This window comes from Elephas maximus, chromosome 3, assembly GCF_024166365.1.
Source record: "Elephas maximus indicus isolate mEleMax1 chromosome 3, mEleMax1 primary haplotype, whole genome shotgun sequence".
In the NCBI taxonomy this organism is placed as follows: domain Eukaryota; kingdom Metazoa; phylum Chordata; class Mammalia; order Proboscidea; family Elephantidae; genus Elephas; species Elephas maximus.
The window spans coordinates 196,753,512-196,765,796 of record NC_064821.1 but is presented as its reverse complement, the minus strand read 5'-3'; the positions used below and the strand labels follow the sequence as shown (position 1 = coordinate 196,765,796).

The window sequence follows — 12,285 nt, the reverse complement described above, 5'->3', positions numbered from 1 at the left end:
TGGTTTTTCTGATATTAAACCAGCCTTGCATACCTGGTATAAATCCCACTTGATCAGGGTGAATTATTTTTTTGATGTGTTGTTGGATTCTATTGGCTAGAATTTTGTTGAGGATTTTTGCATCAATGTTCATGAGGGATATAGGTCTATAATTTTCTTTTTTTGTAATGTCTTTACCTGGTTTTGGTATCAGGGAGATGGTGGCTTCATAGAATGAGTTGGGTAGTATTCCGTCATTTTCTATGCTTTGGAATACCTTTAGTAGTAGTGGTGTTAACTCTTCTCTGAAAATTTGGTAGAACTCTGCAGTGAAGCCGTCCGGGCCAGGACTTTTTTTTGTTGGGAGTTTTTTGATTACCGTTTCAATCTCTTTTTTTGTTATGGGTCTATTTAGTTGTTCTGCTTCTGAATGTGTTAGTTTAGGTAGGTAGTGTTTTTCAAGGAATTCATCCATTTCTTCTAGGTTTTCAAATTTGTTAGAGTACAATTTTTCATAATAATCTGAAATGATTCTTTTAATTTCATTTGGTTCTGTTGTGATGTGGTCCTTCTCATTTCTTATTCGGGTTATTTGTTTCCTTTCCTGTATTTCTTTAGTCAGTCTAGCCAATGGTTTATCAATTTTGTTAATTTTTTCAAAGAACCAGCTTTTGGCTTTGTTAATTCTTTCAATTGTTTTTCTGTTCTCTAATTCATTTAGTTCAGCTCTAATTTTTATTATTTGTTTTCTTCTGGTGCCTGATGGATTCTTTTGTTGCTCACTTTCTATTTGTTCAAGTTGTAGGGACAGTTCTCTGATTTTGGCTCTTTCTTCTTTTTGTATGTGTGCATTTATTGATATAAATTGACCTCTGAGCACTGCTTTTGCTGTGTCCCAGAGGTTTTGATAGGAAGTATTTTCATTCTCGTTGCTTTCTATGAATTTCCTTATTCCCTCCTTGATGTCTTCTATAACCCAGTCTTTTTTCAGGAGGGTATTGTTCATTTTCCAAGTATTTGATTTCTTTTCCCTCGTTCTTCTGTTATTGATCTCTAGTTTTATTGCCTTGTGGTCTGAGAAGATGCTTTGTAATATTTCGATGTTTTGGACTCTGCAAAGGTTTGTTTTATGACCTAATATGTGGTCTATTCTAGAGAATGTTCCATGTGCGCTAGAAAAAAAAGTATATTTTGCAGCAGTTGGGTGGAGAGTTCTGTATAAGTCAATGAGGTCAAGTTGGTTGATTGTTGTAATTAGATCTTCCGTGTCTCTGTTGAGCTTCTTACTGGATGTCCTGTCCTTCTCCGAAAGGGGTGTGTTGAAGTCTCCTACTATAATTGTGGAGGTATCTATCTCGCTTTTCAGTTCTGTTAAAATTTGATTTATATATCTTGCAGCCCTGTCATTGGGTGCGTAAATATTTAATATGGTTATGTCTTCCTGATCAATTGTCCCTTTTATCATTATATAGTGTCCTTCTTTATCCTTTGTGGTGGATTTAAGTCTAAAGTCTATTTTGTCAGAAATTAATATTGCTACTCCTCTTCTTTTTTGCTTATTGTTTGCTTGATATACTTTTTTCCATCCTTTGAGTTTTAGTTTGTTTGTGTCTCTAAGTCTAAGGTGTGTCTCTTGTAGGCAGCATATAGATGGATCGTGTTTCTTTATCCAGTCTGTGACTCTCTGTCTCTTTATTGGTGCATTTAGTCCATTTACATTCAGGGTAATTATAGATAAATAAGTTTTTAGTGCTGTCATTTTGATGCCTTTTTATGTGTGTTGTTGACAATTTCATTTTTCCACATACTTTTTTGTGCTGAGGCGTTTTTCTTAGTAAATTGTGAGATCCTCACTTTCATAGTGTTTGACTTTATGTTAGTTGAGTCGTTACGTTTTTCTTGGTTTTTGTCTTGAGTTATAGAGTTGTTATACCTTTTTGTGGTTACCTCATTATATACCCCTATTTTTCTAAGTAAAAACCTAACTTGTATTGTTCTATATCGCCTTGTATCACTCTCCATATGGCAGTTCAATGCCTCCTGTATTTAGTCCCTCTTTTTGATTATTGTGATCTTTTACCTATTGACTTCCATGATTCCCTGTTATGTGTATTTTTTTTTTAATTAATCTTAATTTGTTTGTTTTTGTGATTTCCCTATTTGAGTTGATATCAGGACGTTCTGTTTTGTGACCTTGTGTTGTGCTGATATCTGATATTATTGGTTCTCTGACCAAACAATATCCTTTAGTATTTCTTGTAGCTTTGGTTTGGTTTTTGCAAATTCTCTAAACTTGTGTTTGTCTGTAAATATCTTAATTTCGCCTTCATATTTCAGAGAGAGTTTTGCTGGATATATGATCCTTGGTTGGCAGTTTTTCTCCTTCAGTGTTCTGTATATGTCGTCCCATTCCCTTCTTGCCTGCATGGTTTCTGCTGAGTAGTCAGAACATATTCTTATTGATTCTCCCTTGAAGGAAACCTTTCTTTTCTCCCTGGCTGCTTTTAAAATTTTCTGTTTATCTTTGGTTTTGGTGAGTTTGATGATAATATGTCTTGGTGTTTTTCTTTTTGGATCAATCTTAAATGGGGTTCGATGAGCATCTTGGATAGATATCCTTTCGTCTTTCATGATGTCAGGGAAGTTTTCTGTCAGAAGTTCTTCAACTATTTTCTCTGTGTTTTCTGTCCCCCCTCCCTGTTCTGGGACTCCAATCACCCGCAGGTTATCCTTCTTGATAGAGTCCCACATAATTCTTAGGGTTTCTTCATTTTTTTTAATTCTTTTATCTGATTTTTTTTCAGCTATGTTGGTGTTGATTCCCTGGTCCTCCAGATGTCCCAGTCTGCATTCTAATTGCTCGAGTCTGCTCCTCTGACTTCCTAGTGTGTTGTCTAATTCTGTTATTTTATTGTTAATCTTTTGGATTTCTACATGTTGTCTCTCTATGGATTCTTGCAACTTATTAATTTTTCCAGTATGTTCTTGAATAATCTTTTTGAGTTCTTCAACAGTTTTATCAGTGTGTTCCTTGGCTTTTTCTGCAGATATCCTAATTTCATTTGTGATATCATTAAGCATTCTGTAAATTAGTTTTTTATATTCTGTATCTGATAATTCCAAAATTGTATCTTCATTTGGGAAAGATTTTGATTCTTTTGTTTGGGGAGTTGGAGAAGCTGTCACGGTCTGCTTCTTTAAGTGGTTTGATATGGATTGTTGTCTCCGAGCCATCACTGGGAAACTAGTTTTTCCAGAAAATCCGCTAAAAAAAAACTGCAGTCAGATCCCTATCAGAGTTCTCCCTCTGGCTCAGGCTATTCAGATGTTAATGAAGCCGCCTGGGGAGGGTGGGGGAGGGAACAGAGAGATAGGAGAGTAGCACCTCAGAATATAGCCAGAGTTGCTTGTCTTGCTTGGAATGACTATTATATCTGAGATTCCCGCGGGCGCGTCGCCTATGTGTGCTGTCTGTGTGGAGATTGCCCCCGGGGGGTCTGGCCCGCTGGAGTCACGGTCAGATCCTCCGCTTCCAGCCCCACGCCCAGCGTCAAGGCTCCCCTACTGGGACGGTGCACTCTCGACTCCAAAATCAGTCGCTGCCTCCCGGGGACTTCTCGTCCCTCCAGCCGCGTGGCCGTGCCGCCCCCGTGAACCAGGTGGGCCCCCTCCCGGGGTTAGTTCAGATTGGTGGAGTAGCTCCCCGTGCTTGTGCCGCGACCGAGTGTCCCGGCTGGAACGCTGTTCTCCCCGCTCCAATACCAGTCGCTGCCTCCCGGGGACTTCTCCTACCGGCTGCGTCCCACGCCGCCCGTGCGACCCGGATGGTCACCTTCCCGGGGTTAGTTCAGGGGGTGGAGCAACTCTCCGTGTTTATGGCGTACCTGCGTGCAGTCCAAATCCCTGTGGGACGGTTCCCCGGCTCGGATGCTGCTCTTTCTGCTCCAAGATCAGTCACTGCCTCCCGGGGACTTCTCCTAATGGCTGCGTCCCACGCCGCCCGTGGAACCGGCTAGTCCCCCTCCCGGGGTTAGTTCAGGGGGGTGGAGCAGGTCTCTGTGCTTGTGCCGTACCTGACTGGTATGCTGGCTCCAGCCTCTGGAAACAATCGCTGCTTCCCCGTATTAGTTCGTTCTCCGTCTCTAAATCTGTGTTTGTTGTTCAGGGTTCGTAGATTGTTATGTATGTGATCGATTCACTTGTTTTTCCGTGTCTTTGTTGTAAGAGGGATCCGAGGTAGCGTCTGCCTAGTCCGCCATCTTGGCTCCGCCCCCCTCTTTATTTTTTGATTATTCTTTATGTAAGTCTTTACAGAGCAAATGAGTTTCCCACTCAACAATTTATACAGAAATTGTTCCGTGACGTTGGCTGCAATCTTGACAATACATTGTAGGCCTTTTTTAAATTCCCAGGAAAGAAATCAGTGATTAGGGTGAAAGGGTAAGTATGTTGCTGGTGAATGGAAAAGTGAATTGAATGAGTACTAGGAATGCAGCTTCCCAATCACCCCCTCCACGCTAAAACAAAACTTAAGCAGTAGCAGGAAGCCTTGTTAATGGATAGGATATGAAATCTGCAAGATTTAAATCTCCAGAGATCCCTAAAAGAGTTTAGAAAGTCACACGTTGCACAAAGCCTTGTAACTAATGAGAGCAAATTACAAAGTTGGATAAGAAAGTTCTCTGCTCCCTCTGATGAGGAGAGAGGAAATCCCCTGTGGTCTCTTAACCAGAACCAAACCTCTAGACCTCAGGAAACTCAGGTCCTGATGATAAACAGAGAATATCTTTAAACTGGGAGGGAGAAAAGTTTCCAAACCATTGTCATTTAGTAGGTATGGAGGAATGAGCACAGCACATATGGCCCAGCTTCACAACTCAAGTCACAAAAATCTAGAGCCGTAGAATTTGGAGGCTGGCATGAGTGCCAGACCCTCTTCCTCACTTCCCAGCTAGGGAAACTTAGGACTAGAAAGTACAGCGACTTTCTCAAAGTCACTGAAGTAACGGTGATACAGAGAAGAATCCAGACTCTTAGATCAGTTCTTTTCATACTATTTCCATCTGTGTCTCTTTTGGGTACAGAACAAAGCATGATTCAAACAATGTGAAGACTGTTTTTTAGAAGAACATTACTGTGGCAGTGAATAAGCTTTGGAGCACTGATAAAGTACAAAAGGTAGGAAACTATTCTGAACAGGTCAGCTGCCCTGTCCTCATAATTAACTGTCACTATAAAAAGAAAGGATTCTCAGGATAAAATACGTATTTTCTCAGAAATCATCATTTCTCTTTGACTTTGGAAAGAGTATGTAACTTTTTTACCAGTGGATTGTATTTCCTAATTATGACTATTCATATGTAATAAAGTATTTATGCAGTGAGAGAAATAAGGTAACTAGAAAAGAGAAAGGCTTGATAGGAATAGAGAAAATATTAGGGTTGGGGTGTTTGACTATTAGAGAATTAGGGTCTTTTCAGGTCTAAGAGGTTATTTATGATGATTATTTATGAAACATTTGTAATTTGGAAAACTTTCCTCTTGATTCCTCTGACTCCTTGAACCAGCTACAGTCTGCTATTAGACTGCTTACTTTTAGCCTGAACCAAACTTAGAAGAGAAAGCCTGTTCATCTCCATGTTCACAGACCCTACGCTGTGCTATACTTAATACGAAGTGAAACAGAAATTGTTTTTAGAAGAAGCACTATTTTTGATTATTGGCCCATCCATCCAAAATTCATGGAACATTATTACCCAAACCCCACCTATTATTACCTTTTTAAAATTCTCCATATTACCACCCTGGGAAATACAGAAATATATGATTCATAATCTCTTTTCTTAAGGAGGAAGTTTAAACTAGTAGAAAGAAGGTACAATTAAAATCAAAACAATTTGGTTCTAGTTGCAAATATGTTGCTTCCTAGAAACATATTATTTGTAAAATAAGTAAAATAATCACAGCCACCCTACACATTTTGTGTTGTTCTATGCACTTCATACTATGCCAAAAGAGTAAAATCAATAAAAATGTGAAAGAATTTGACAATCTAAAGAGTTTATAAATGCTCATTATTGAATGTGTTGGCATGGGGGCAGGAAAAGCAACAGCTCAGTATAATTCAAAGCCAAGGGAATATGTTAAATATAAGGACATGCAGCATGTTGTAGAAGTCAGAGGAGGATGCAATTAAATCAGATGTAGAATTATTACAGGATTCATAGAGTGACTAAGTAGCATTTATTAGGATGCTTATCTTGGCATTGAAGCAATAATCAAAATCTCAGTTGTCACCCACACTACACTTACACAAAAAGTCTGTTTACCAATACCATCACACACCCTAATTAATCACTATTAATTCTAAGGGCCTTGAGGTATCCTAGCTTTCTTCTTTGCTGCTCCTCAGATTAGGGGTAAGGAAGCATGCTCTTAACTCTCCTTTACAATTTCAGAACCTAAATGTCTTTTCCAGGAAGACATAATCTCTTTGGGCTGCACTAATGATTATAAGCCATTGCCCAAACTAGATTCCAAAATTACTAGGAAATAAACTTTCAACTTTCACTCAGTTGATATTTCCGAACCGTGTATTTTTTTAGATGTTGCTGTTTCAGGTCCTGACTCTGTAAATTACCCAGTGGGGAGGGTTTTCAGAGTTTCAGGATATAATCCAAATCGGGCTCTCCAAGTATACCCGAATTTCCTTCAACTAGACAAAATTTGGGGTGTTTTTTTTTCCTTGAACACAAACCTTTTTAGAAATTGGCCACAGCAATCTTTCTGGCACTTAGTACACAATCCATAACATGTTGCTGAGAAAATGAAGACGTTAATGAAGGGAAACACATCACCTATGTAAACATGGGACTTTGCTAAACTAAATTAAAAGTCAGTTGGTAGTTGGAATTCTCTAATGATTTGTCTTAATAACATCAAAATTTCTATTTGATGATATCCAAGAGTAATGGAGAGTTGATGGTTTATTTGTTGTTTCTTTCAGATTGAAGACATTCAAACTATGCAGATTAACCAGACAATAGTGAAGAAATTCACCCTCATTGGTTTTTCTCTTTACCCAGATGCACAGATATTACTATTTGTGGTCTTCTTTTGCCTTTACCTTCTCACCCTAATGGGTAATCTGACCATCATGGGTCTAACCTGGGTGGACAGAGCCCTCCACACCCCTATGTACATCTTCCTGAGTGCACTCTCCTTTTCTGAGACTTGCTACACATTGAGCATCATCCCCAAAATGCTGGCAGATCTACTGGCCAAGAAGAGAAGCGTCTCGGTCATAGGTTGTGGCTTACAGATGTATTTCTTCTTAGGACTTGGAGGCACTAACTGTGCCATCCTCACTTTAATGGGGTATGATCGCTTTCTGGCCATCTGCAACCCTCTCAGGTATCCACTGCTTATGACCCACATCCTATGTGGGGAACTTGTGGCCTCTGCTTGGGCTGGAGGCTTCTTTGTATCTCCGATAGAGACAGCATTGATATTCAGAGACTTTTTCTGCAGTCCCAACCTTGTCAAACACTTCTTCTGCCATATGCGTGCAGTGGTGAGATTGTCCTGTTTAGACAGCAACCTCACAGAATTCATTGTAACATTGATCTCAGTATCAGGTTTGCTCGGTACCTTTCTACTCATTATCCTCAGGTATGTCTTCATTCTTTCCACTGTCCTACAGATTCCTTCAGCTGAGGGCAAGCAGAAGGCATTTTCCACCTGTGCCTCCCACCTCACAGTGGTCATAATCCATTTTGGTTTTGCATCTATTGTTTACTTGAAGCCAGAGGGTTCACGAAGAGATGACACACTCATAGCTGTCCCTTACACTGTTATTACTGCTTTCCTCAGCCCCCTCATTTTCAGCCTCAGGAATAAGGACATGAAGAATGCTTTTGTAAAGGTGGTGGGAAAGATAGTAAGCTAGGATAAATGATCTTGTATTACTGGTGCTGTTTTAAAGCATTACTGAATGTCTCCAGAAAGGAGAGGGGCATTCACCCTGTGACCTCTGGACAAATCTGTATCACTTGCTCTTTTCCAGAAGTTAAAATATAGGGAACATTTGATAAACTCTGAATCCTAAATCATGACAGACATTTCCTTAACTTGTTAAGAAAAACTCCATCTCCTTTCTACTATCAGAGAAAGCATGTCCCTGCAGACACTAGGCCATGCCAATCTATCTTTAGGTATCCTGGACCAGTCACGATGCGTACAAGGAGAAAAAACTTCTGATCAAAATATCTAAACACATAAAGGATGAGGAATTTGTCTAGGCAATTCCCAAGACATAAGTCATTTCTGACAAGAAAAACACCATATAGTAACCTCCGTGTATCTATGGATTACATGTGTTTTTAACTGTCTGTGATCACTAAGCATTTTCAAAAACACACTGTTCATGACTGTGTCCTTCCAATGACTATCAGATACTAAATTTTTAGGATATAGCATATTTCGAGACAGATAGAAATGAATAAACAGGACATAAGAGCTTACACCTTCCATGCGTAGGGGAATCCATGGGTGAAGGCTTGAACTAAGCACCACATCCTGTAAAATGAGGATGCTTAAAAACAAATGGTAAAGAATAATGTCATGGTATTGAGATTTGACAAAGAAAGGTGTTGGGGGATCCTTTGGGCAGCGGGTACAGAGATTAAGGCATGACATCAGATAAACACATAATCAATTCTTTATATCCTCAGGAAGAAAAGTAGAAGCACTCTGGGGGTTATATCACGGAAGAAGAGTGAGTTACCTTAATGAAAATTCAGACATACAAGCCTAGCAAAGCTCTTGAATCCTTTTCTCGGTTTCACTGTTAATCAACCGGAGCGTGAACTCTCATGAAGGACACAGATTTTGCACTGAGGTTTCGGTGCATATAAAACTCATATGAAAAGTGTTAGAATTTCTGAGCTCCATTATTTATAGAACTGTCATGAAAATAAAGATAATGTATGAAAATTATGCACACCAGCTGTTTCAGCTTAACCGTTACGGTGACTCAATTTCCTTTTCTGGGACCTTTTTCATGGTGCATGTGCAGGCAGAATCTCTTCCTTCTTCAGTGTGTGATCACTGCTTCATTGTCAGGAATGTTTCTTCTGCTTTGTTCCCACTCCTGAGGACTGCTTATTCAATCTAGGGTAGCTGTTTTTCTAAAAAGAGAAAGCTGTTGCTATCGAGTCAGGTCTCACTCGTGGCTACCCCATGTGATCTAGAGTAGAACTGAGCTCCACAGTGTTTTCGTGGCTGCAGTTATTAGAGAAGCAGATCACCAGGCCTTTCTTCCATGGTGCCACTGGGTGGGTTTGAACCGCCAGCCTTCCAGAGTACAAAACCTTTGCACCACCCAGGCACTGTAAAACAAACCTATTACCATCGAGTCGATTTAGAGTCATAACGAACCTACAGGACAGAGTAGAACTGCCCCATAAAGTTTCCAAGGAAAGCCTGTTGAATTTGAACTGTCGACCTTTTCATTAGCAACTGTAGCTCTTAACCATTACGCCACCAGGGTTTCCAACCCAGGCACTATAAGGTATAGGAAATACATACTAACCATTTACTTGTGGGTAAATACCATGTTAAGTCATTTTTTAAGTTATTTTAAATGAATAATATAATTGTGAATGCTATAAAACCCAGAGTCATGATATAGATTATCAGATAATGTTGTTGGATACATGGCTTATAAGCCAAACAATTTGATTCCTGTAAACAATTGGAATATGATTTTTTAAAAACATGTAATATATAAAAATTTCAAAAATATCAAAGCACTAGAATTAAAGATTTCAAACCCCTACAATGAAAGTATAAAACACTATTAAAATAATTTTAAAATAACTATATGAAAGTTGAGATATGCCATTTTATGGATTAGAAGATTTCATATTGTAGAAATATCTATTATTCCCAAATTGATATGAGGTTCAAAAGAATTCCAATGAAAATCCATTTTTTTTTTTTTTTGGAGGGGCAGGGTACAATTGTAAAACCAGTTGCCATCAAATCCATCCAACTCATGGTGACCCATTTGGTTAGCAGCTGTAGCTCTTAACCACTGTGCCACTGGGGTATCCAAGGCAGACACTATAAGATGTAGAAAATAAATACTAACAGTTTACTTGTAGATAATACCATGGTAAGTCATTTCAAATGAATAATGTAATTGTGAATGTTATAAAATCCAGGAGTCATGATATCAATTATCAGATAATGTTGTTGGATACATGGCTTATAAACCAATCAATTTTATTTCTATAACCACCTGCAATATGATTTTTAAAAATATATATGTAAAAAAGTTTCCCAAAAATATCAAAACGGTAGAAGTAAATTAAAGATTTCAAAGTCCCTACAATGAAAGTGTAAAACATTATTGAAATAATTTCAAAATAACTATATAAAGGTTAAGATGTGCCATTTTATGGATTAGAAGTTGAATATTGTAGAAATATCTATTCTTCCCAAATTAATATGAAGTTCAAAAGAATTCCAATGAAAATCTAAATCTTTCTTTCTTTTATTTTTGGAGGGGCAGGGCACAATTGTAAAACCAGTTGCCATCAAATCTATCCAACTCACGGTGTCCCAGTTTGTGTCAGAACAGAACTGTGCTCCATAGAGTTTTCAGTGGCTGATTTTTCAGAAGTACATCACCAGGTCTTTCTTTCAAAGCATCAGTAGGTGGACTCCAACTGCCAACCTTCTGGTCAGCATTAAACATTCGTACCATCCAGGGACTCCCTGGAAAAGTGTAGGGTGATTTTAAATTTTATATGGGCTCACAAATAACACACTTTTGAGGAAGAACAAGATAGGAAGATTTGTTCTACCAGATAACAAGACTCATTATCCAGCTAGAGTGTGGTATTGACACAAGTGATAAATAGACAAAAGGGAGTAGAATAGGCAGCCTCCAAAGACCCATGTACATATAGGAACTTGTTTTATGACAGATACAGCTTTACAGAGCAGTGAGAATATGACAGACCTTTCATTAATTAGTGATAAGAAAACATTTATATGAGAAAAATGAAACTTGACCCCTACCTGACACCATAATTTTTTTTTTTTTACTAAGAATTTCAAGGACCCAAATTTTGGCATTGCTTATTTATTTTATTTTTCCTATTTTATTGCTTTTTATTCTTATCTTTGTTATTTTCTTTCCTTTTTTTACTTTTTGGTAAGTTTAACTTTTTAATCCTATAGTATTAATTCTTTCTCTCAGATTATGTCATTAAATATTCCATCTTTTCTAACATAAGAATTAAAACTATCAATTTTCCCTTAAACAATTCTTTCACTGCTGTCCCCAAACTTGAACAGATTTTGTTTTTATTATCATTCAGCTGGAAACATTTTCTCTTTAAACACAAATTATATAGAAGAAAAATATGAAATATCCTGTCTTTATTCACCTGCCCAACTCTTACACCAATAAAAGCAACCAGAGTCTAATACGCTCTGACTGGCCTAGCTAAGAACAGGTGGCCCTCCTACATGGAGGCATAGGTTGAAGGGGTAGGGCATTTTTAGAGAGAGCAAAGATGTTGAGCATAAAGTAGAAAAGAAAGTGGTAATAATGGTTTAAAATTATCTAGTGATTCTATCCATAGATTAAAAATTATGAAACATGGACAAAATCATTAAAAATCACTATTGAAAGGTACTGGAAAATGACCAAAGACAGTCAGAAACTTAAGAAACTGGTAATCTTAAAATATTGTTATTTTATCCCATTAGATGACACTGTTGACTTTGAAGGTTTTTGCCTGGGGGCATTTCCCAACGCACCCACTTCCCACCTCAATGGGCAGATAATAGAGTTTAGATTAGCAGTATAATTGGATCTTTAAGAGAAGAAATTTTGTAAATGAAGAGTTATAGAAGAGATGAAATCCCAAATCTGAGTATTATCTTTGCCCATAGCAATGACCGATTACAGAGACCACAGTGGAAAAAAAAGAAAAAAAAAAAAAGATACAAAACAAAGAGGAATATATTCTTGAAAAACAAAAATGCTCCATAAGCTTTGTGACTTTTCTGTGTCTTTGACTGAGTTTATTCCCCTACTAAAATACGTACGAGAATACTGAATGTGACACCTTATTGGCTTGAGTTGTCAGAGAGTAGAACCCAGGAGCAGCAAACCAACTGGAAATTTATGGAAATATAGGAAGGAAGATCCCAAATATCTGAAACTAGGCAACATATGGAAACAAAACAATCTGAGCAGAGACACCAGCTACTATAAACTGCACATGA

General features: G+C 38.1%; 1 protein-coding gene across 1 annotated transcript; it reads left to right on the top strand.

The window, feature by feature from the left end:
• The first annotated feature begins 6,976 nt into the window (after window positions 1-6,976).
• On the top strand, window positions 6,977-7,927 carry LOC126071509 (olfactory receptor 10X1-like). Its single transcript, XM_049875695.1, has one exon. The coding sequence runs from the start codon at window positions 7,004-7,006 to the stop codon at window positions 7,925-7,927; it is 924 nt and encodes a 307-aa protein (XP_049731652.1). The 5' UTR covers window positions 6,977-7,003.
• The last annotated feature ends 4,358 nt before the right edge of the window (window positions 7,928-12,285 follow it).

Excerpts from the sequence above, each read along its gene's own strand:
- LOC126071509 (XM_049875695.1), top strand. The coding sequence starts at position 7,004 with ATGCAGATTAACCAGACAATAGTGAAGAAATTCACCCTCATTGGTTTT.